Genomic DNA, 25,451 nt, shown 5'->3' with positions numbered 1-25,451 from the left:
GGTGACTGGGTGGGTGACTGACTGGGAGGGTGTGTGACTGACTGGGTGGGTGGCTGACTGGGTGGGTGGCTGACTGACTGGGTGGGTGGCTGACTGACTGACTGGGTGGGTGGCTGACTGACTGGGTGGGTGGGTGGCTGACTGACTGGGTGGCTGACTGACTGGGTGGGTGGCTGACTGACTGGGTGGGTGGCTGACTGGGTGGGTGGCTGACTGACTGGGTGGGTGGGTGGCTGACTGGGTGGGTGACTGACTGGATGGGTGACTGACTGGGTGGGTGACTGACTGGGTGGGTGACTGACTGACTGGGTGGGTGACTGACTGACTGACTGACTGGGTGGGTGACTGACTGACTGGGTGGGTGACTGACTGACTGACTGGGTGGGTGGCTGACTGACTGATTGGGTTGGTGACTGACTGACTGGGTGGGTGATTGACTGACTGGGTGGGTGACTGACTGACTGACTGGGTGGGTGACTGACAGACTGACTGGGTAGATGACTGACTGACTGACTGACTAACTGGGTGGGTGACTGACTGACTGGGTGGATGACTGAGTGACTGACTGGGTGGGTGACTGACTGGGTGGGTGACTGACTGGGTGGGTAGGTAGTTGACTGACTGGGTGTTTAGGAAGGTGACTGACTGGGTGGGTAGGTAGGTGACTGACTGGGTGGGTAGGTAGGTGACTGACTACTTGTGGTCTCTCTCTACCCCCCTACACACACACACACACACACACACACACTCTCTCTCTACACACACACACACACACACACACACACACACACACACGAGTGTAAGTGGTGCTTTAAATCTTGGTGGGCTGATAACATCACTCGCCCCATATCTCCGGAGCTGATGCCTCTCCTCGGGGTTCCCCTGAGCCGGTGTCAGCTCACACAGGCACCTCACCCTCCCTCACGGAGCAGTGTCGGACATCTTGCGCCCGACTCTTCCTGCGGTTGTTGGTCACGTTTGTGGGGGGACAGAGAGGGACGATGGGATGGAGGGGGGGACGACGGGACGGGTGGGGACGGGACAGGGGGGAGGGGGAAGCCCCCTCCACACACAGTGGAGTAGGGGGAACCGCCAAGACTCGGCTCTCCAGCCTCCCCACCCGGTGCAGGCATGGGAGCGGGCCACATGGGAGCGGGCCACATGGGAGTGGGCAACATGGGTGCGGGCACGGGAGCGGGGCAGCACACGGGAGCGAGCACGGGAGCGGGGCAACACACGGGAGCGGGGCAGCACATGGGAGCAGGCAAGCATATATATACAGTTAGGTCCGGAAATAATTGGACACTGATACAAGTTTTGTTATTTTGGCTGTGTACCAAAATATATTCAAGTTACTGTTAACTAATGAATATGGGGTTAAAGTGCAGGCTATCAGCTTTAATTTGAGGGTATTCACATCCAAATTGGAGGAAGGGTTTAGGAATTACATCTCTTTAATATGTAGTCCCCTCTTTTTCAAGGGACCAAAAGTAATTGGACAATTGACTCAAAAGCTGTTTCATGGACAGGTGTGGGCTATTCCTTCATTATTTCATCATCAATTAAGCAGGTAAAAGGTCTGGAGTTGATTCCAGGTGTGGCATTCGCATTTGGAAGCTGTTGCTGTGAACCCACAACATGCGGTCAAAGGAGCTCTCAATGCAAGTGAAACAGGGCATCCTTAGGCTGCAAAAAAAAAGAAAATCCATCAGAGAGATAGCAGGAACATTAGGAGTGGCCAAATCAACAGTTTGATACATTCTGAGAAAAAAAGAACGCACTGGTGAGCTCTGCAACACAAAAAGGCCTGGACGTCCACGGAAAACAACAGTGGTGGATGATCGTAGGATCCTTTCCATGGTAAAGAACAACCCCTTCACAACATCCAGCCAAGTGAAAACACTCTCCAGGAGGCAGGCATATCATTATCCTAGTCTACCATAAAGAGAAGACTTCACGAGAGCAAATACAGAGGGTTCACCACAAGGTGAAAACCATTCATAAGCCTCAAGAATAGAATGGCCAGATTAGACTTTGCCAAACAATATCTAAAAAAGCCAGCCCAGTTCTGGAACAGAATTCTTTGGACAGATGAAACTAAGAACAACCTGTACCAGAATGAAGGGAAGAAAAATGTATGGAGAAGGCTTGGAACGGCTCATGATCCGAAGCATATCACATCATCTGTAAAACACGGGGGAAGCATTGTGATGGCATTGGCATGCATGGCTTACAATGGCACTGGGCCACTAGTGTTTATTGATGATGTGACAGAAGACAGAAGCAGCCGGATGAATTCTGAAGTGTATAGGGATTTATTGTCTGCTCAGATTCAGCCAAATTCAGCAAAATTGATTGGATGGCGCTTCACTTTACAGATGGACAGTGACCCAAAACATACTGCGAAAGCAACCCATGAGTTTTTAAGGCAAAGAAGTGGAATATTCTGCAATGGCCGAGTCAATCACCTGATCTCAACCCGATCCAGCATGCATTTCGTTTGCTGAAGACAAAACTTAAGGCAGAAAGACCCATGAACAAACAACAACTGAAGACAGCTGCAGTAAAGGCCTGGCAAAGCATCACAAAGGAGGAAACCCAGCGTTTGGTGATGTCCATGCGTTCAAGACTTCAAGCAGTCATTGCATGCAAAGGATTCTTGACAAAGTATTAAAAATTATCATTTTATTTATGATTGTGTTCATTTGTCCAATTACATTTGAGCCCCTGAAATAAGGGGACTGTGTATAAAAATGGTTGCAATTCCTAAACGTTTCATACAATTTTTTTGTTCAACCCCTTGAATTAAAGCTGAAAGTCTGCACTTCTATTGCATTTCAGTTGTTTCATTTCAAATCCATTGTGGTAGCGTACAGAGCCAAAATTATGAAAATTGTGTCAGTGTCCAATTATTTCCGGACCTAACTGTATATATATATATATATAACAAACAAAGAATAGACTGCGCTCCTCAGGTGTAAAATCAGACTAATTACCAAATGATTGTATTAAATGGATATAGCAAAGGTGAATGGCAAAAGTGAATGCAACAGTATTATGGATGATTGACTCACACTAATAAAAATACATGCAATATGTTATAATAAAATGCTGAGTGCCAATGTTTAAAAAGCTGCTGTAAACACAAATATATGCCAGTGAACAATACAAATATAATAAAATGGCATGTGTTGGTAGTTATGACTACTGCACTAATGAATCCCTCCTGAATGATACTAAATGAATGATGAATGGAAAAATACAGAAAAAATGACACTAAGTGTGTCAAAAATAAAAATAAAAATAAAAAATGTGAAAAATGTAAAAATATATCAACCAAACCAAGGGTCCATGCTAGGATCTGGCTGCTCTCATCAAGGACCAACGAACTCCCAGAAATCTGTGAACAACAAGAAAAGAAAGCGCCCGATCCTAGTGCAGCATGAAAAAATACAATTTAATAAAAATGAATATGAATAAAACCAACAAATGCGAACTCACAAACACAGGATAAATAAATGCATATAATGAGTATACTCATTCGCCAACCGCCCACGTTGTGCCTTGGATGGCGCGCCCTCTCTCTGTCTGGGTTTTCTCAGCTCTGCTGAACCGACATCCAGCAGGGGATACAGGAAAAAGCTCACCACAATGTGACCCGGAAGTCCTCCACAATGTTAGTGTATCCGGATATGAGGTCTGTAGTCCGTGACCCCGCGATGCAGGGGCTGATCAGAGAAGTCTCTCTGCACTCCCAAAGGCAGTCCGTAATGAGGTGGGCAGTGAGGATAGAGTCAAAAGATATAGATATCTCCTGATGAAATCACTTTATGTGAAGAAACGCGTAGAGAAGAGCGTTTTTTAGCTGCTGTCACACTGTGATATATATTTTGACTCTATCCTCACTGCCCACCTCATTACGGACTGCCTTTGGGAGTGCAGAGAGACTTCTCTGATCAGCCCCTGCATCGCGGGGTCACGGACTACAGACCTCATATCCGGATACACTAACATTGTGGAGGACTTCCGGGTCACATTGTGGTGAGCTTTTTCCTGTATCCCCTGCTGGATGTCGGTTCAGCAGAGCTGAGAAAACCCAGACAGAGAGAGGGCGCGCCATCCAAGGCACAACGTGGGCGGTTGGCGAATGAGTATACTCATTATATGCATTTATTTATCCTGTGTTTGTGAGTTCGCATTTGTTGGTTTTATTCATATTCATTTTTATTAAATTGTATTTTTTCATGCTGCACTAGGATCGGGCGCTTTCTTTTCTTGTTGTTCATATATATATATATATATATATATATATATATATATATATATAGTGCAACCAATTACCCACTGCCCCACTGCTCTCCAGATGCCTGGGCTGTTCGTCATGTGAAAATCCCTTCTGATGACGTTATGTCACAGACCGCGGCACGACCTGATTTTGTGCTTGGTCTCACAGCGTGAGTCCTTCAGTAGTGAGTTGGGTTCCTGACTATCCCTTCATGGGGTAGGAAATTTCCTTGTCTCCTCCCCGCTGGGAGTGAGACATGTGCTCAGTCCCTCATGGGTTGAGTGCATAATCTAATCCACCGAGGCCTCACCATTACCCGCAGGCCAGTACCATCCAGAAGTCATGGATCTACCTTATCAACTGGAGCATACGCTGCAACAACACCAGCAGTGGCTTCTGTGATAAAGATCATCTTCATTTATAATTCTGGCTCCGCTGCAGTCTGTGTGTTGAGAGGTATTGAGAGTAAGGACTGTCATAGCAGGGACCGCCTTCTGCCTTGCTGAAGCCTCCTATGTCTGGAGGCCCTGTCTCCAAAAAGGAAAGAACTAGAGGAATCCCCAAAAGTCTGCCCCCACACCATCGCGGGCTTCTTATCTCTCCTGTACCTTACAGGTAATTAGCACTACAACTAGCAGTAGCATAGCCATGATAACCCAGAGGTTTAGCTGCAGTGTTTTCATAGGGATTTTGGTTGGGATAAGCAAAGATGGTGCATGTGCTTAATTACTATAGTTTGACTTGCTGGATAATGTGTTTTATTCAACATGGGAAACGTAATCACACGGTGTGAGTAAACAATAATCACTCAAATATATTTGGTAAACATGTCTGCATTGCCATCGTGGCTGAGTTAACTGTTGGTAAATATCTTAGCAGTTTGTAATAATAATAGGTTTTCATAATAGGAAAATAATACTGTAGTTATTATGTTGCAAAATATAAAGCACATGAGCATACTAAACTCCAATGTCTGACTTGTTTTTGTAAATGAAAATCCTTTTACAAAATATATTTTAATGAACCACAGGGAACTTCTCTATTTCATTCATCCTGCTTCTTGAAATTAAAACAAAATAACTCCCGACCATCCCAAATGTTCCTTGCGATGGGCAAAAAGAAACCAGCATAATCTTTCCCATGAATTCAACAAGAAACACAGACAGCAGTAAAAATCATATGATGTGCAAATATCAAGTGGTTGCACTTATGTTGCTATTCCTAATTGCCGTGACAGGAGCTATTCCTGGTGGCTTCGCCAGTTTTCATGAACCTATGCAATGTAAGTAAGTCCTTCTGCCACTCAGGTGATTAAGATAAATGTTTTTCATTAGGTTAAGCAGAGAATATTTCAGGCTGACCTAGACAAGGCACCTATAAAAGCTATTTACAGCACAAACTACTACGCATTACGCATAAACACAATAAAAAAATTAAAAAAATAACATCACTACACAACAAATTGTGACTTGATAAAAAAATATATAATCATAATAATTAAACAATAAGAAAAGGCCCCCAAAAAGCATTACAAAGAACTTGCTCTACAAGCAAACAACATTTAACTACAATTTGCTGGCCTTGGTGCGCTTAATAGTTGCCAACCTACAATTAGAATTAATTGAAACCTGAATCAAATGTAGGAAAGCAAAAGACTATTGTAAGCTGATGAAATGTACATTTTCACAGTAGTGTGGAAGGCAGTCAGCAACTAATGTGAAAATAAAACGTACAAAAAAGATATAATAGATGCGAACTAAAGATGTCTGAGATGTCAACTAGTGTATCTAATCTGATGGAGTTATGTCCCAGTACTTTTATCTAGGACATCTGATGTCTACAAAAAAATGTTAACCCAACATATTCTTCTTGGTCTTCACGGTTTATCTATATTTGTTTTACACAGTGTTGAACATCTGTTTCCATGCACCTATTTTAAACCTTGCAAATTATATATTAGTCCATAGCAACCTGACAGTCAAAATGTACAATGAGAAAGAGCTAATGTAACCTATTACTTCCTCTCTTTGTTTCTGCGCAGATGGTAAAGAAGTGAAGGTGGGCGAGTACAATGCTGTAGCTGACAGCCTGGAATTGATCAACGACACCATCAGGTTTCAAGGTATGCATTGAGCAGGTGTAACCTTGGGATTAGTAGTAGCACATATAGTATGTGAGGGGTGATATCCCCAGAAAAGAAAACTGACCATACAGAATGAAAGAAACAATGTGGGGTACATGAAAATGTAATTCTAAAGACACAAGCATCATTTCATGTTTGAAATCCCTTACTGAAAACAAACACCCCACATTTGTAAGTGACATACGGTATACAGGTAGTTTACACATTTCTTTACCTTTTTATTATTTGGAAAACAAAGACCCCAAAATGTTAATGGCTATACCCAATAACAGCCTCTTACTACTAATGCCGGCTAAATGCTAACAGAGTGAGAGATTCAGCACCTCACCGTCGTGCTGGTTATGTTCTTTCACAGGACTCATTGTAGCACATAAACACTTCCTTTTCTCCCCCTGTTGACACTCCCTGAGCCGGTGTACATCAGGAATCTTGCACGGTTTTTACGTTTTCAATATTGGCAATTTGAGCTGCATATCCCTGTGTACTGTAGCTATTCTGACTTTTTAAGGCTGCCACCGCGGAATTCAAATTTGAATAAAAATGAGTAAGTCGGAGTGGGTGGAGGTGTATATAAGCAAATTTGGAGCAAAACTGACACAAACATTTCCATCTGGTGGCTCTTTGTATCTGAAAGTCATTGTTCCACATTTTGCCCCATGTGAGTCAACTTGAAATCTGGGGATGAGGGAGTAGAAGGAGTTATAAAAGAGTTAACATGATGAGATTATAATGAGATATATCCCATTCTGGGTCTCTATACAGTACTGTATGTTACTTTTTTTCTTGGATTTGTGTCAAAGAATACCCCATGTCTGAAGTAGTGTAAAATAGTATGGCTAACATTTTGCATCAAATCTTGGAAACACTCCTCTGTTTGCACTTTCTTTACATTGATACATCTCCAAGTTGTTAGTGCCATGTTTAAACCACGTGCATTTCTGTGGCAAATGAGCCTGCAATGCATTGATGCATGAAGATTTCATTAAATTAGTTTGTTATATTAGTTAACATCATTAAGTAGATCTGGCAACAAAACAGAGAGGCACAAAATAAAATCTAGAAAAGGTTGAAGTAATTATTTATTTTTAATGGAAGGCTAACCATTCATCCACTAAAAGCGTTACATTATCCCAGGCTTTTCTTGAGTTCTCACAATGCTACTTTGAGACAAGAGGAAATTGATTAATTTGATATTCTTCAGTAAAAGGTTGCTTTTGTATGCTGAGCCAATATTTTTCATTGATATTTCAGGGGTAGAGCCTCCAAAAGATCAAACCTTTGTCCGGATGCAGCGGCGTCAGATCCACTTGCCACTTTACAGTATTCTTTCAGCTATCACAATTATCGGGATGATCATGGCTGGCACATTTTTATTCTTTAACATTAAAAACCGAAATCAGAAGTAAGTACAATATCTCACTTGTTTCCTCTCTCACCAATAAAAAAGGAAGAAACAAACAAAAACTAAAAGCAAAAATGTAGGAAATTTACCTATAGCTATTAAAATGCATTAAAATGCAACAGTGCTAATCTCCCATTGACCTGAATGGGTGTGTCCATGCAGCAGAGCCCTATCAGCGCTATCATACTTTAAGGAATAACCCCCATACTGTTGTTATCATTATTTTATTTTTATGTTTCCCTTTATATACTGTACAACATGCGTGTGTTTTAATTAAACGGGAAATACTCATTTGCAGGTGACATGTTCTTATCTGCCATCAGCACACACATTATTGACAATCACAACTACAGTATAATAAGCAAAAAATATTCGCACGAATTCACTTACAAATGTGTCCATGTACCAAAGTGCTTCACATCTTTAGCCCACGTCCATCAGCAAGTATATTGCCAGAACTTTTATGGAGAAAACAGTAGATAATATATTGCACTCTCATACTCTTACTCTCTGTTTCCATACTCGCGCCCCCCTCACAACCCCAGGAGGGCCAGGAGGGCGATGAGCTTTCCTTTTTCTCTCTGGTTTCTTTAACCAAAAAATGGAGAAAACTTGTATTAGGCTGTATTAACATATATGACATGTACATTGTGAAATAAGTATTTGCCTAATAAAAAATTTTGGAAAAAAAAAAATATATTGCACTCTTTTTCTTTTGACAGGATGATAAAGATGTCCAGTCCTTACATGAATAACCTTATTATCCTTGGGGGGATGCTTTCCTATGCATCTATCTTTCTGTTTGGCCTTGATGGATCATTTGTCTCTGCAAATACATTTGAAACGTTATGCACGGTAAGTAGTTCTCACTGTGCTGTAATTTTTAATGTTCATGCAACTGTGCTCCAAGTTGCCGTTTCATGGCTGCACAGATCTGTTTGGTATTCTTTACATACCTGGATAGTTCAAACTATGCGACTCGTCTTTCCACATTTAAGTTCAAATAATTAAAGATTAAATGTTCTATGCAAATGCAGTTGAAATTCCAGGTTACGTAAACTCACACGCTATTTATAATATTTACTGAAGTGCCGTTTAATTATGACCTTACATGCAAACCATAGAGATGGGCACATTTTATTTTGCGAATTTGGATCAGCTGCGGATCGTCTGCTTCCTATGGTCCGGGGATCTCAGCGGATCAATGTCATAAAGGGCAATTCACGTTTTGCGGATTTGTTATTATTATTACCAATACACTTTGCGGAATCCGCAGCCTATGGATGAATTTATAGAATCCAATCTGCGGATTCAGTGGTTTCTTAAGAATTTTTAAGAATCCGCCAACGGATTGCTGAATCCGCGGATTAGATTCTACAAATCCATCCATGGGTTGTATCCAATGGAGGTTTTTGTGGATTGAAACCGGTCAAATCTGATTGCAGATTTTACAGTGCGAAATGGATTTTGGGGGTAACATCAGCGAAAATCCAGGAAACGGATTTGGGCGGATTCGACCAGCTCCTGCCAGCTCTTGCAAACATAACAGAACATTAGCAATGAGAATCATTTTTTCCCTGACTGTGGCATAAAAACAAAAAACACACCCAGTCACTATCCTACGTGTCAAATGATCAAACTATTCTAGATTTGTGTCAAATGTGAGAAATTTGATTAACAAGCTTTTGTTCATGCACAAATGTTGATACATACACTCCTGTTTCTTAGTTCCAAAGATTTCATTCATAACTATTCAACCAAGTACTGCCTTTAGAAATAGGAAATGGTAATAATAGAGAACGGTGCACTTTGTTAATTGTTTATAGTTGATATCGCATTTTTTTTTACTTATATCAGATAATATTATTATTTATAAATCAGCAACATAATCCATAGCAAGAATGAATACACATTGTTACAGTAGGTAAGGAAGGCCCTGCCCCAGGGAGCTTATAATTTATGAGGAAGGGTAAGTGGGAACATAAGGTACAGGGGGATAAAACATGTTATCAATAACCAATAACAGAGCAGCTGAACAACAATGAACAGCAGCAAACTTCTAACACTTTGGCTTCCCTTTGCCGCGACTTTGGTGGTATGTCCAAGAGAGTTTGAGTAGAAGGGAATTCAGCTGCACAGCAAACAAACCCTCCTCATAGCAGACATGCATGGGGAGGGGCTGACAAACTCTGGGTCTTTTGAAGTTGTCTCTTATTCTTAATGATGTTAACCCTGTCCACACTGTCTTAGTGGACAGGAGCAGTGTTGGTATTTTGGGGAGATTTTCTTAGGGGTCTCCTTTGGCACAACTCAAGGTATGTTCAAGAGAGTTTGCGGAAAATGTAATCCATATGAAAGTGTATGTAAATATATGATGCACAAAATACAGTGTAATTTAAATCAACACAATAGTAGTGCCGCAGGAGGAAGCCACAACATCCATATTAATGAACAATTGGTTAACTGAAGAAGAAGTTCATAAGCGACTTGAAAAAAATTAAAGTAAATAAGGCACCGATGGCATACATCCAAGAGTTCTCAAGGAGTTAAGCTCAGTAATAGGCAAACCATTACATTTAATATTCAAGGACTCCATTTCCACAGGCTCAGTACCACAAAATTGGCGTAAAGCAGATGTGGTACCTATATTTAAAAAGGGAGCTAGATGATAACCGGGAAATTACAGACCTGTAAGCCTGACTTCAATAGTGGGGAAACTACTTGAAGGTTTAATACGGGATAATATTCAAGAATACCTAATGGAAAACAAAATTATTAGTAATAGTCAGCATGGATTTATGAAGGATAGATCATGCCAAACTAACCTTATTTGTTTCTTTGAGGAGGTAAGTAGGAATTTAGACCAGGGTAATGCAGTTGATGTGGTCTACTTAGATTTTGCAAAGGCTTTTGATATGGTTTAACACAGGAGGTTGGTGTACAAAATAAAGAAAATTGGACTCAGTAATAATATATGCACCTGGATTGAAAACTGGTTAAAGGACAGGCAACAGAGGGTTGTCATAAATGGAACTTTTTCAGGTTGGGCTAAAGTCGTGAGTGGAGTGCCTCTGGGATTGGTACTGGGACCCCTGCTTTTTAACTTGTTTATTAATGACCTTGAGGTTGGCATCGAGAGCAAAGTCTCCATCTTTGCTGATGATACTAAATTGTGTAAGGTAATAGAATCAGTGCAGGATGTAATTTCTCTTCAGAAGGACTTAGAGAGACTGGAAACGTGGGCAGGTAAATGGCAGATGAGGTTTAATACAGATAGTTATACGGTTATGCATTTGGGATGTAAGAATAAAAAGGCGAATTACAAATTAAATGGGGATAAATTGGGGGAATCCTTGATGGAGAACGATTTAGGAGTGCTTGTAGACAGCAGGCTTAGCAATAGTGCCCAAAGTCATGCAGTAGCTGCAAAGGCTATCAAGATCTTATCTTACATCAAACGGGCAATGGATAGAAAGGAAGTAAACATAATTATGCCCCTTTACAAAGCATTAGTAAGACCCCACCTTGAATATGGAGTACCATTTTTGGCACCAATCCTAAGAAAATACATTATGGAACTAGAGAGAGTGCAGAGAAGAGTCACCAAATTAATAAAGGGGATGGACAATCTAACTTATGAGGAGAGGCTAGCTAAATGAGATTTATTTACATTAGAAAAGAGGCGTCTAAGAGGGGATATGTTAACTATATACAAATATATTCGGGGACAATACAAGGAGCTTTCAAAATAACTATTCATCACACGGGCAGTACAAAGGACTCTGGGCCATCCCTTAAGGTTGGAGGAAAGGAGATTTCATCAGTAACAAAGGAAAGGGTTCTTTACAGTAAGGGCAGTTAACATGTGGAATTCATTACCCATGGAGACTGTGATGGCAGATACAATAGATTTGTTCAAAAAAAGGATGGACATCTTTTTAGATAGGAAAGGTATACAGGGATATACCAAATAAGTATACATGGAATGGATGTTGATCCAGGGATTAATCCGATTGCCAATTCTTGGAGTCAGGAATGAATTTATTTTTCCCCTTATGAGATATCATTGGATTATATGACTCTGGGGTTTTTTGTTTGCCTCCTCTGGATCAATAAGTAGGTATAGATGTAGGATGAAGTATCTGTTGTCTGGGTTTAGCGTGGGTTGAACTTGATTGACGTGCATCTTTTTTCAACCTCATCTACTATGTAACTATCATTTACTATGTAACCAATTATTGATTTGGAAATCAATACCTCCTTCAACAATTTAGATACTAATTTCAACATAAATATAACTACTGTATCTAATAGAGCTAAGAATTTTAGAAAGCACTCATTGGGCACATTAAGCTTCAAATAGAAGAGATTACTTAATAAGCCTACGGTATAAGACATTTCAGAAGTTAGAATGAACCTTTATCAAGGTTAATGTTAAATGTAGTAGAAGACAGACGTCTGAAGCAGCACTACACATTTTATATTAAAATGTTATGGAATTTTCACATGGTTTTAAAAAACATATTTCTGATTGAGTTCTTGACACTTTCGAACCCATCATAACGTAACCCTTTCAGTGAAGTTGATAATTTGATCTCTGCTTTATAGCCTGCCACTACTGTAGCTTCATAATGCAGGGTCAACAACTAATCTCATACTGACTTGGCCAGAAGTGTGCAAAATCAGTTCTTGGGTGGATATGCAGCCATTATGCTTATACAACAAGGGGAAAATACTGTTTACAATGAAACGTTCTAAGTGCCTGCAGTTTGGTATAACAGGAGGAGTCAATTATATTATATTTGATGCATTTAATGAATTAAGTAAGTGCATCATTTTCTCCTTTTCATTGCATGAACAATTCCTTCAAGTCTGAGGTGGATCAAACAGTGTGTTATTCAGTATGTAAGAAAGTGAATTAATATGTCTCTTACATTTTATTATAAAAAAAAATTCTTATTATTTAATATATAAATGATTGTTTATTAGTGGTCATAAAATTCCAAACGTGGGGGGGGAACAGTATATGTATATGCAATAGGGTTATTTTCATTCCTAAGTATGTGCCATGTTTTCCCCAGTATTGCAATAAAAATGTATAAATTATATTTTAACAGAAAAATAGCAGTACTGCACACCTAATATAGCATATACAAAAATATACTTGCGATTACCACCGGTGCACCTGGGTCAGGGAAATCTGTGAAAAAATCCTAGACTACACTATAGAATGGAAGATACAAGGCACTACTGTTTTGAAAATGTATTATAACTAAGCACAACGTTTCGACCTTCTCTCAGGTCGTTTTCAGTTACTTGAAAAAGACCTGAGATAAGGTTGAAACGTTGTGCTGAGTTATAATACATTTTCAAAACCGTAGAGCCTTGGATCTTCCATTCTATAAATTATATTTTATACATATTGTCACCTCTTTTAATGCTTTGCTTCACTGCTTGTGATTTATCTAGGCGGTAAATGTCTCACAGGTAAAAGTGAAACTTTTTGTAGTCAATATTTGTAGGTACTGTATGATTATACAGCAGTGAGGTTAATAACTTCAAGCTTAGATCTTAGCCACAGTAGTCAATTTTATTGCTAAGCAGTCATTATAGCCAGCATCAATCAACAGCAACTTGAGGTTTAACAGATCAATTAATAACAACATTCATGAGCTGGGAACTTGCAATCATAGTAGCTTTTAGTGAAATGTTCAATGGCGAACCAGCATAAAAATAAAAAAAATAAAAACATGTCTTGCATACCTGTATTAAAAAATATATATTTAAACGCTGTACTGTAGTCTGAATTGAGTGCCTATTCCAAAATCGAAGATCTGTTTCAGTAAGGTGCATTCATTCTCATCCTGTTAAAAAGGAGGAATGGTCTTTCATTAGGTTATGTTTGAGGCACACTTTTTTTTACATTTATTTTATCTTTAGATGGTGGAAATGTGCCAGGGATCATGCTGGGACATCGGCATCAGAAGCCCAATGGCAAAAAAGCACTAGTTCCGGGATGTAGGCCGAAATGGGGTCTAGCAGGTAGTCAGTAAAAAGTAGCAAGCAGCAACAAGGTCATACGAGTATCCAGCGTTGCATCCACGCAATATTCGAAAAATACCAAAGGTTACGGACCGATAAAGCAAGTAGCAAAGGACATGACAATGCAGTAGTTAATGAGCAGGCAGAGATCAGCACATTTTGAAGGCAAATGTAAAGAAGATTAGGCAAAAATGCAATTGTATTGTAAATGCAAAAATTACTGCTAAGCGAACTTTTAGATCAATGCAAGCTTTTTCGTGAACTAAAAAGGATCAAATTAGGCCTGCAAAAAAGTAAAGTTCAATGTTGACTTTGAGATTAGTTGCTAGACAAAAATGAAATAAAGTAATGAACAGTTGTAAAATATTAGGCACGTTCTTGAGTATTTGAGGATTTGTGGCTATTCATTTTATTACAAATTAATTAACCATCTAAAATGCATGTTACCAGTCCTAAACATTTCTAATACAGATAGTAGTTGTAAGGGACCATAATGAACCAATGACATGCTTAAGCCAAAGTGGGCATATTTGTTAAGATGCGCTCTTCCATAAGACACTTGAATAAGCCGCATTACTTCTGGCACAATAAAATAGCACACTTAATAAATATGGTCCTATGGTCTATAGTTACCAAGGGGTGCAATGCCATAAGGCCCATTACAGTTCCGGAAAACACCTAAAAGCCCTTCATAAATTCACTTTAATGATCTGTGAGGTGTCGTTGAATATTGCATCTCACTAAAAAACGAAATCAAGCAATTCTGATAATTCACCCCATATTTTACAAACTTTTCCCTCTTGAAGGTATATTTTAGAGCTTTATAGATTGTTTGCAAGCATAGTAAGCTGAACGTTAACTTTAATTCTTTCCTTTTATAGAAGTTGAACTTCTTTTTGTCTTTCATTTCCCGTTCCTTATTGGCCCTCTGATAGGCACAGGGTGGGGAAAAACAACAAGAACTAGGGCAGATTCAGCAAATGAATCCTGCGCTTCATGAATTAGTCCCTAAGTGCTTAAAAGAAGGGAAAATTAAGAAAATAAGGATATATAAATTTGATTACTTGTCCTTCTTGTAGAGACTTCAAAGATAATGCAGGTTTTCCTGTAAAAGCAATTGCATTATGTGTATTCCAGTTGTAGAGAAAACATAGCTGCAGTATGTGTTAAAGGAACATTGCAAATAACACACATCATCTGCTGATTAAACCACATGCAAGTGTAGCCAAGTCTCCCTGGGCTACTAATTCTCTGGCCCCTCCAGCACAGTAAGTCCCAGTAAAGAACGGGCAGTGTTAGGAGTAAATCCTTCAGTGCCTGGGTATGTTATCATATGTATGTTAGTTGATACAGTTCAGGAGTAGCATGGTATTACCGGGGGGGTGCCTATGACTGATATGAGGCCGGCTTACAAGTCACACCCTGGGAAAGAGGGTTTTGAGAGGGAGTTCTGTGCTGATCGCTCTGAGTGGAGGAAGCACCAGTAAAGCCTCTCCTGGACAGGATTAGGCTGAGGCCTTGCCCTGTTAGGGGGTAAGATGTATTGAGGAGGGGTGCTTAGGGCATCAAGCCCTGGGTATTGCCTTCAGGGAATGGAGCCTGTAATGCTATTCTGAACCAATAAAACCCAGTTATATCATCTCTGGTGTGATGCTTGCTGTTTGAGCACATGAGAAGAGCTGGCTTTGAGGACAATCCTGGCTGCCCCAATTGGATAAAGCAAAATGTAGGGACAAGTGGAAAACAAGTTTCTTTTCTTTGCTTTACCTTGTACAGTAAAGGGTTTTTGTCACTTTTTTTACCCACAATTCCCAAAGAAACCTAAAAGACTCAAAAATGTGCTTACAACATGATTACATTTCATTAAAACAAATATGTTGTGGAGACATTTACAAAAGATTTGGCATTTAGTGACTAGAGAGGCAAATATTTTTGCAGACACTTGAATTTGCAGCAAATGTGGCGCATATTCGCAGCCATGGATATCTGTGGCTTGTTTTAAAAAATGACATTCGCCTACCTTAGTTTGAGTGTTTGAGTTTGGAGCACAGGTGTCTATCTCTCCACGTGTTGTTTGAGGAGATATATATACTGTAGCACTTGGGACTCGAACCTGCCCTCAAATATCGCACAGTGAATCAAATGTTATTACAAAAACAGTGAAACATTTGCAACTCGAATTTTGACATTCGTCCATCTTTACTAGTGACATGTATAGGAACTCTGATACATTTCAGGAGAAAGATCAAAGCCTTAAATCTTCATAACCTTTAACCATGTCAGAGTTGGACTCTTCCAAATGCTAAATAATCTGCAGTTGACGTTATATAGTGTGACTATACAATGCGTTAAAGTGCTACTCTGAGATACAAAATAATAGTGATTAAAGCACTGGAACTGGGGACAGTCATAGCCGAACAGCGTCACTTTTAATCCTGGGAACCACCAGTTCTTGAGATACTTGGCAGTGTTGTATATGATGTTAAAATTCCATTATGGGGAAAAAAAAATAGCCACCAAATGTCAAGTGTCCCGTGAACCAATAGGAAGCTGCAATATCACAGTTGCAGCTTCCTATTGGATGGCCATTTAAATACCCAAACTATCTCGTAAGTATCTCGCCAACCCGTATGTGGTTCCACTACAGTGCAGTTCAGCTCCAGAAATTCCTCATACATGGGCGTGGAGAGGGGGGGGAGAGTGTGATTAACATGGGGGGTGGTGGAGAAAGAGTGTGACACACATGGGTAGAGGAAGAGTGTGACACATGGGGGGGGGGAAAGAGTGTGACACAGTGAGGGAAAGAGTGTGACACATGGGTAGGGAAAGAGCATGAGCCATGAGGGGGGAAGAAGTGTGACACATGGGGGGAAAGAGTGAGACACAGGGGGGGGGTGCAACACATAGGGAAGGAAAGAGTATTATGAATAGAGGGACAGAGAGACATGTGGAGGAAAGAACATGCGATATGGGGAAAGAGTATGACTCTGGGACACATGGTTGAGGGAAATTGTGTGACATGGGGTGAGAGAGTGTGACACACACGGGCAGGAAAAGAGTGTGAGACAAATATGACACATGGGGGTGAAAAAGTATGACACATGGGGCGGGAAAGTGTGATGTATGGGTGGGGAGAGTGTGACACATGGGGGAAAGTGTGTGACATGTGGGGGAAAGAGTATGACACACATTGGGGAAAGACTGTAACACTGGGGGGGGATAATGGGACAAATGGGGGGGTGAGGGAAAGAATATGACATGGGGATCGGAAAGTGTGTTACACATGGAAGGGGAAGAGTATGACAGAATGACACATGGGGGGGAAGAGTGTGACACATGGGACGGGAAATAGTGTGACGTATTGTGGGGGAGAGGGTGACACATGGGGGAAAAGGGTGTGAGACATGGTGGAAAGAGTGTGACATATGGAGGGAAAGAGTGTTACTGTGGGACAAATGGGGAGGGAAAGAGTGTGACGCATGGGGGTAAAAAGAGGGACACATACAGACGCAGCGGCCGTTATTCGCAAATTTCACGGGTTGTATACCTCGGAATACCCATGTCATGGCGCGTAATTTCTTCCAACCGTACCGCCTTAAGACGCGAGTGCAGAAAATTGCATTTTAGTGTTCTGGTTTTTAAAACACCTGAAATTTACACAGTAGCACAGTAGCACAGTACTGTACACATTTCAATTCATTCATTTCATTGCACACAAAGAAACAGAATCCATGAAATTCAAACAAAGCAACCGCGATAAACACTGTGCCTGAGAGTGATTGGCCGCGATAATGCTGTGTGGAATACAGCAGAGCACACGAAAACGGCTCAGTGATTTGTTCGAATAACGGCCGCTGCATCTGTAGGGGGGGGAAAGAGTGAGACATATATGGGGGAAAGAGTATGGCACATCTGGGGGATTATGTGTGACAAACAAGAGGAGGGGAAATAGTATAAGAGTGTGACACATGGGGGGGAATGAGTGTGACACATAGGGGGGGAAGAATGTGACAAATGGGGGGATGAGTATGACATGGGGATGGGAAAGAGTGTGGCTTATGGGGAGGGAAGAGTGTGACACCTAGAGGGAAAAGTGTGACAAATGGGAGGGGGAAGAGTGTGACACCTATAGGGGAAAGTGTGACAAATGGGAGGGGGAAGAGTAGGACACACGGGGGGGTGATTGAGTGTGACACACAAGAGGGGGGGGGGAAATAGTATTACAGTGTGACACATGGGGAGGGAAAGAGTGACAGGGGAAAAAAATAGAATGTGACACATGGGGAGGGAAAGAGTGTAACATATAGGGAAGGAAAGAGTGTGGCACATGGGGGGGAAGCATGTGACAGTATGACACGTGAGGGAAAGAGAGTGACACATGGGAAGAAAAGAGAGTTACATATGGTAGGGAAAGGGTGTGAAACATGGAGAGGGAAAGAGTGTTCCACCCATGTGACAGTGCGACACGTAAGGAAAAGAGAGTGACAAATTGGAGGGAAAGAGTGACACATGGGTGGAAAATAGAGTTGCATAGGGGAGGGAAAGAGTGTGACACATGGGGGGGAAAGTGTGTGACACATTGTCACGGGAGACCAGATACTTACACATCTAAAACCGGGATCATACAACTGAGCAAAGCCAATAAGTAAAATAAATTGTAATTTATTTCCGTAGAAACAGGCAAACACACATTGAATTACAATAGGCAGAAGAAGATACACTAACTGGGGATCTAGGGTTGACAAACTGACTTTCCAAGTTGAAATAAAGTCTTTAAAACAGTTCAGTGCAGAAGTGGGGACTTAGAAAATATTCCAGTTTATGAAGTCCTGCAGCCTTTTTCCTTGCAATCTCTGCAAGGCATCTCTGGGTCCGGTCCAGCCTGTGCTTGCCCTTATGGCAAATTGGACTTCTGGAATCACTTGGGAACACAGAACCACATAGGAACACAAAAGAGAGAACAACAACAGAGAGACTTCTGGGATGGCGACTAGCTGTCTTATACATTTTGGGACAGGCAGTCCCATAGCTTGTCCTCCAACCCATGGCGTGGGAATTTAATCATTAACCACCCACACACTTTGCCAGGTTTGTGAAAGCTGGCACCTTTGGCTTCAGAACAGTGAGAGAGCATGTGCACAAACCGCCATTTTGCCCACTCACTATGCAAAAAACCCCACCAGCTCAGTGCCTCTAAGTCTGGGAAAAGTGACAACTGGCCAGGGTGGCCTGTAGTTCATCACAGGATTTGGGACACTTAACTCAGCTATCCTGTGTAGAGGGCTTTCACACCTCTGCAAACATGTGTGACTTTGATATAGGGACCTAAGCGTAGACTGGATCTCTCCACACCCTATTAGCCATAAACCCCCCTCTGAGTCTTGCAGGACAAAAGCCCTTGTGCAAAAAAGTGGTTATTTGGCGATCCAATACAGAGTGTGAAAACAGTGATAAATTATATTGAATTAAATTATATAATCACTAAGAGGTATATACAGTGCACTAATATAACTTAAATAGTGATGGGACTCACATCGCAGTTATACGGAGAAGTGGTGGGTTCTACTGTCCACGGACAGGGACACCCGAGATACAGATCTCAGTGGGAATCTGACCTTGGGGAATCCCTAGAAGATGAGGACTGGTGCGATATCTATCTAGCAGCGGCCAAAAGCTCAATTTGCACCACACTAAAGGTGAATGCTTATAAAGTCCTAATGAGATGGTACCACACCCCACTAAAATTATCAAGGTATGTGCCGGGACTCTCCCCGCTGTGCCCTCGACAGTGCGGAGAGTCAGCTGACCTGTTACATATGCTGTGGTCTTTTCCCCGGATCGCCCCCTATGGGAAGAAATTTGAAATTGGACCCAGAGGATCTGGGACCTCTCGATTCCCCTCGAACCCGTGGCTGTTCCTCCTGAACAGACCACTAGAAGGGCTCTCAAAAGCAAATAATAAATTAATCGGGCACTTTGCCCTAGCGACCAGGTGCGAGATCGCAGCAGTATGGAAACTTAATGAGATCCCCTCCATCCCCAAGATTCGGAACAGGATTTGGCATGTCTGCCAGATGGAGAAATTAACACGCTTGGTCAATGACACTGGCAACAATTATCTGAAAATCTGGGTACCCTGGCTGGCCCAAACAGACATCCCCGGGGTGGAGCGTGCCACATTATGGCATTGATAGCTCTAGATGCATTCTCCTTTGGCTGTTCCGACATCATCCCTACACTAAGCTCACTGTTAACATAAACAATAGGACATGAGAAGTCCCAGGCAGAAAGGAATCTGAAACTTACCTACCCAGGATGTTGTCTAGAAGCCCCAAATATAACTGTATCTTTTGGAGTTTCCCTCCCGCATCTAAAGGCAGGCCCACCCATCCCATCCTAATACCCTCTCCCCCCCCCCCCCGTTGTCACTCCCACCCCTCCTCACCCGGCAGCACGCAATACTTAAGCTATGAATATGAAAGTAGTCGATCTACCGCGGGCCTGGTGATGTCTCGGTTAGTCTTGTCCTGTCTTGTGTTGTCCTGTTACCAAAAATTCATAACGCAATGTACTGCCATTCTTTTATTATTATATAAATTAATTCGCATTTATAATTCACTTTATTTGCATATGTACCTGCTATGATATCAACTGTTCCTGTACTTTATACCAATAAAAATCTCAAGTTATAAAAAAAAAAAAAAAAAGTGATAGTGCAAGTGTGTAAATGATGTAAAATTTAGTGAAGGTGAAAAAGTCGCAGCTTATCCCTGTATAGAGAAGGTTCAATTTCTCGTCTAAATCTAATTGTAGTTGTAGCTTTGGGGAGCGCAGGTTCCACCATATAAAAAACAAGAAGATACTACAATAGTGCAATAAGTTTCAAAATTTTGTGTATTCTAGTTATCAGCCAAAAATGGAGACTCACAATCTCCCAGCAAATCGATAGCAGTTTCTACACTGGTGTAGTTTTAGATGTCTTCAATCTAAGGTGAATGACAGGGGTCTTCTGGATTATGTTCCTCAATAGAACAAAGATGACGATTTAGTGCAACATTGTTTGTTCAATAAGAATGTATTAGAACAAATGGTATTACACTTACATTTTCATCATTAAGCATGGACACATACAAATTAAAGATGAGTGGCTTGCTTGGATCTTCCGTCCTTCACAGTCTGCACAATCTTCCTGGCTGCCGGTGTGCGTCGAGTCACTTCCGGTAGCGGACCGCGTCACTTCCAGGTACGATCGGTCCTGATTTTGGAGCAGCAAACTGGCAGTAGATCAACAGGCTCAATCTTCACTGACTCTACACGTTTCGACTTGTAAACCTGCTGCAGACAAGTGCCTGTTTGAAGCATCCAGCCCTCTTAGCTGGAATAGGCTTCAAACAGGAAACAAACTTCTGAAGCAGGAAACAAGCCAAAATGCGCACTCAGTGAAGAGTGAGCCTGTTGATCTACTGCCAGTTTGCTGCTCCAAAATCGGGACCGATCGTACCCGGAAATGAAGCGGTCCGCTACCGGAAGTGACTCGACGCACACCGGCTGCCAGGAAGATTGTGCTGACTGTGAAGGATGGAAGATCCAAGCAAGCCACTCATCTTTAATTTTTATGTGTCGTGCTTAATGATGAAAATTTAAGTGTAATACCATTTGTTCTAATACACATTCTTATTGAACAAACAATGTTGCACTAAATCGTCATCTTTGTTCTATTGAGGAACATAATCCTGAAGACCCCTGTCATTCATCTTAGATTGAAGACAGCAGTTTCTACACTGATGTAGTTTTTGATATCTATTTTCTGTGAAAATGTGAGTCCCCATTTTTGGCTGATACCTTGAATACACAACATTTTGGAACTTATTGCACTATTGTAGTATCTTTTTGTTTTTTTATATAGTGGAACCTGCGCTCCCCAAAGCTACAACTACAGGACAAAAGCCCTGCCTGATTTAATGCATAAAGTTTAAACACATTTTAAAACACTGCTGCTTAATAAAATATACTTTTATACTCTTCTTTATTAAAATGTGTTAAGTCTATTTGGTGTGGGAGATAGAGTGAAAACTGTAACTGTGTTTTTTCCCACTAGCCATATTTCTGACACTCAAATAAACTTCTTATTTTAATAAAAACCTGCTGAGCCTTATCTTATTAAAACCCTCTCAGTTTTATAAATGACTGAAGCATCCCTGAACCCCCTATACCAGAGTGAGGGTGACCTGGGCAGCCCCACCTATTATATTAGGGACCTCTTGACTGTTTCAGGTACCCTTTTCCTCCCTGTGCCTCATTTTACCTTCTCTGGTCTGTGCTGAAGCAGGACCTCCTAGTGGTGAGTCGCAGGAACGCTTTTCATGGTAGGGTTTTGACCACGGCACTGCGCTTCAATGTAGCCGGGAATCTAACCTGAATCCTGGGTACATTTTTGCGTTCTACAGTAACTTGGGAACCCCGCTAAATAGACGCAATCTGAAAGACGTTTCTCCATCAAACCTACCCTGAAACTCACAGCCTAGAAATCTCCTGGTCCCAGCTCCCCAGGAAAGGCATAACACAGAAAAATCTTTATTGTTGCATAATTTGCACACAGTCACAGTAATGCATGCACATTACACAGGTCCAAGAGCTGACAATCTAGGAACCCAACACACAGTTCAGGGGAAACCAAGTGGGCTTAACCTTTATTATAAAGCCTGGTTACCCCCTCACCATCACACCTCCCCCCTCAAGATGCACGGTTTTGTGGCAGCCACCTCTTCTGGTGGTCCCACACACCCGGAGCCTCTTGCGGTTTTTGGCTCACTTAAGATGTGCTGTCTGGAGAGTCCGGAAGCATTTTCAGCCTGCTGCCTGTCTTGGGTTGGATAGGGAAGTCACCCTTCTGTAACACAAGACTCCAGCATAGCAACTTGCCCCCCCTCCTCCAACATCCTTTGTAGCCACCTCTGAGGGTTGTGATCAGTGATCACTGTAAGTGACCAGCCATATATGCTAATGCCAATTATTGACTATGGAGACATAGTATATGGCTCAGCACTTCAAACCCACCTTAGCAAACTTGACACCCTCTACAATTCAATTTGTCGTTTTGTTCTCCAATGCAACTATAACACACATCATTGCGAAATGCTCAAAGAACTAGATTGGTCATCACTCGAGTCTAGGTGCAAAGTTCACCTTTCCTGTCTTGCCTTCAAATTCTTTATGGGCAAGCTACCCAGCTATCTGAACAAGCTCCTCACCCCTATCACTTGCAGCACTTATCACCTGAAATCAGACTCCAAAAGACTGTTCATGGTCCCAAGGCTCAACAAAGTATCTGGCCGTTCCTCCTTATCTTACCGTGCACCCCAAAACTGGAACAACCTACCAGAGACTCTCACATCCACCACCAGTTTAAGTTCTTTCAAATCTAAGGCTGTCACACATTTTAATCTGGTCTGTAACTGTTTCATACGCCCATAATATATATTATCTTTAACTATGCATGCAATGTCTTGTATATAATGTACAGTATACCCTGCTCATTTATGTAACTGTATTTGTAAACATGTATTATTTGTCTTAAGTCTGTGCCCAGGACATACTTGAAAATGAGAGGTAACTCTCAATGTATTACTTCCTGGTAAAATATTTTATAAATAAATATAGGTAGGACTGCAGTTTCTTCAGCACCCCAACTATGGCCAGACACATTTGCTCAACAGTGGCATATGCCACTTCCCTGGGCAGCAGTATGCTGCTCAGATACACACTGGGATGTTCATCCCCCTTTCTTGCCCATCTGGCTGAGTATAGCACCGAGAACATAGTCGGAGGCATTGGTCTGTATCAGGGACGTTTTGCTGTAGGCGGGAGCAGCCAGCATGGGTGCACTAGCCAGGGTTATCTCCAGTGCTTGAAACTCTGTTTCACAGGCAGGAGACCAGGCTACCAGAACTTAGAGTCCCTTTTGGGTCAAGTCAGTCAAGGGTTTGGCCACGACGCTGTACTGGGGAACAACCTTCTTGTAGTACCCTGCAGTGCCTGAAAAGCCTATAACCTGACTTTTGGTCCTAGGGACTGGCCACGGCCCTATTGCCTTCCCCCTTTCTGGTTCTGGCTTCAGGTGCCCTCCACCCACTCTGTGCCCCAGGTACAGTACTTCTGCCATACCCACTACATACTTTGTATTCTTCAGTGCAAGCCCTGCCTCCCTGATCCTCTTCAGCACTGCAGCTACAGAAACAAAATGTAAGCCCCATGACTTACTAACTACAGCAATGTTATTCAAGTATGCCCTTGAAAACCTTTGCATCTCTTCCAGTAACCTACTGACCAGGCTTTGGAAGGTAACCAGAGCATTCCTCAACCCAAATGGCATCACCAAAAATGCATAGAGACCACTGGGAATGATAAATGATGACTTCTCCCTAGCCTCCTGGGTCAGTGGGATTTGCCAACACCCTTTTGACAAACCCCTGGTTGTCAGATACCTTGCCCCTGCGAGCTCATTGACCAGCTCCTCCATGCGGGACATGGGATCAGTATCTGACACCATCTGAGCATTGAGCTGCCGGTAGTCCACACAGAACAAGGTGGTCCCGCCCTTCTCATGGAACCAGGACTACCGGACAAGCCAAAGGGCTTTGAGATGGTACAACTACCCCTAGGGCCAGCATCTCTTCTCCTTCCCTCTCTATACTCCCTTTTACCTCTGCTGATACACGATAGGCAGGCTTATGCAGAGGTATCTGATCACCAGTCTCCACTGGATTATCTGGGACATGTGTTCTACTGAGCTTACCCTGGAACAGAAACCTATGCTGCTTTAGCATAACATTTGCTTGCACATGCTGCTGTGCACTGAGCTGGGACCCTATCCCTTCCTGCTCCACTGTGCCTCCTTGCCTAAATTCCCCTAGGAGGTCAGGCAGAGCATTACTCGCCGAGTCCCCCATCAGAGGGCTACAATTAGCCAGCACTGATGCCACACTGTGTAAAATACTCCCTAAACATGTTAACATGATAAGCCCTATTTCTCTCTGTCTCACCATCTTCCTGTACAACGTTGTTGCACTCATTCATCCTCCTGAGAACCGGGTACGGTCCAGACCAGGCAGCACTTAATTTGTTCTGCTGAGTGGGCTGCAGAAAAACTCTCTGCTGTCCTGGGATGAATGATCTGCTAGGGACATTGTAGTCACACCAAGTCTGTTGCTTGGTCTGAGCCTCCCTGAGATTACAGGGAAGAAGAGGGGAGCAGGGGTCAGCAGTAAAACTTCATAAGACTCCTAATGGGAACCTACAAATGCTCACACCCTCAATGTCATAAATTAGGGTGAAGCTTAAAAACCAGAAGTGGGGGGGTTAAAAATGAATAATAATATAATACTTACACGGCCATGTGTAAGTGCAGGCTCATAAAGGGTTCTTGTCTTTCAAACCAGAAGTGGGGGAGGGGGGTGGTAACAAATAGATAACAATAATACTTACACGGCCATGTGTAAGTACAGGCTCATAAAGGGTTCTTTGTCAGATGTAGCCTTTAATTATAGTCCTCTATTCATCCATATCTTTCTGATAAGGTG

The 25,451-nt window shown here is 42.0% G+C and overlaps 1 protein-coding gene across 2 annotated transcripts in view; it reads left to right on the top strand.

The window, feature by feature from the left end:
• The window catches only part of GABBR2 (gamma-aminobutyric acid type B receptor subunit 2), a 1,005,342-nt gene that overhangs the window by 702,676 nt on the left and 277,215 nt on the right, over positions 1 to 25,451 (top strand). For both annotated transcript variants that reach the window (XM_075585987.1, XM_075585988.1), the window contains exons 9-11: positions 6,327 to 6,407; positions 7,680 to 7,830; positions 8,553 to 8,685. In XM_075585987.1, coding sequence (XP_075442102.1) covers positions 6,327 to 6,407; positions 7,680 to 7,830; positions 8,553 to 8,685 — 365 coding nt within the window. The remainder of the gene's footprint in view (positions 1 to 6,326; positions 6,408 to 7,679; positions 7,831 to 8,552; positions 8,686 to 25,451) is intronic.

Source organism: Ascaphus truei, chromosome 2, assembly GCF_040206685.1.
Source record: "Ascaphus truei isolate aAscTru1 chromosome 2, aAscTru1.hap1, whole genome shotgun sequence".
Taxonomy (NCBI): Eukaryota; Metazoa; Chordata; class Amphibia; order Anura; family Ascaphidae; genus Ascaphus; species Ascaphus truei.
This window is presented reverse-complemented; position numbering and strand designations above follow the sequence as displayed.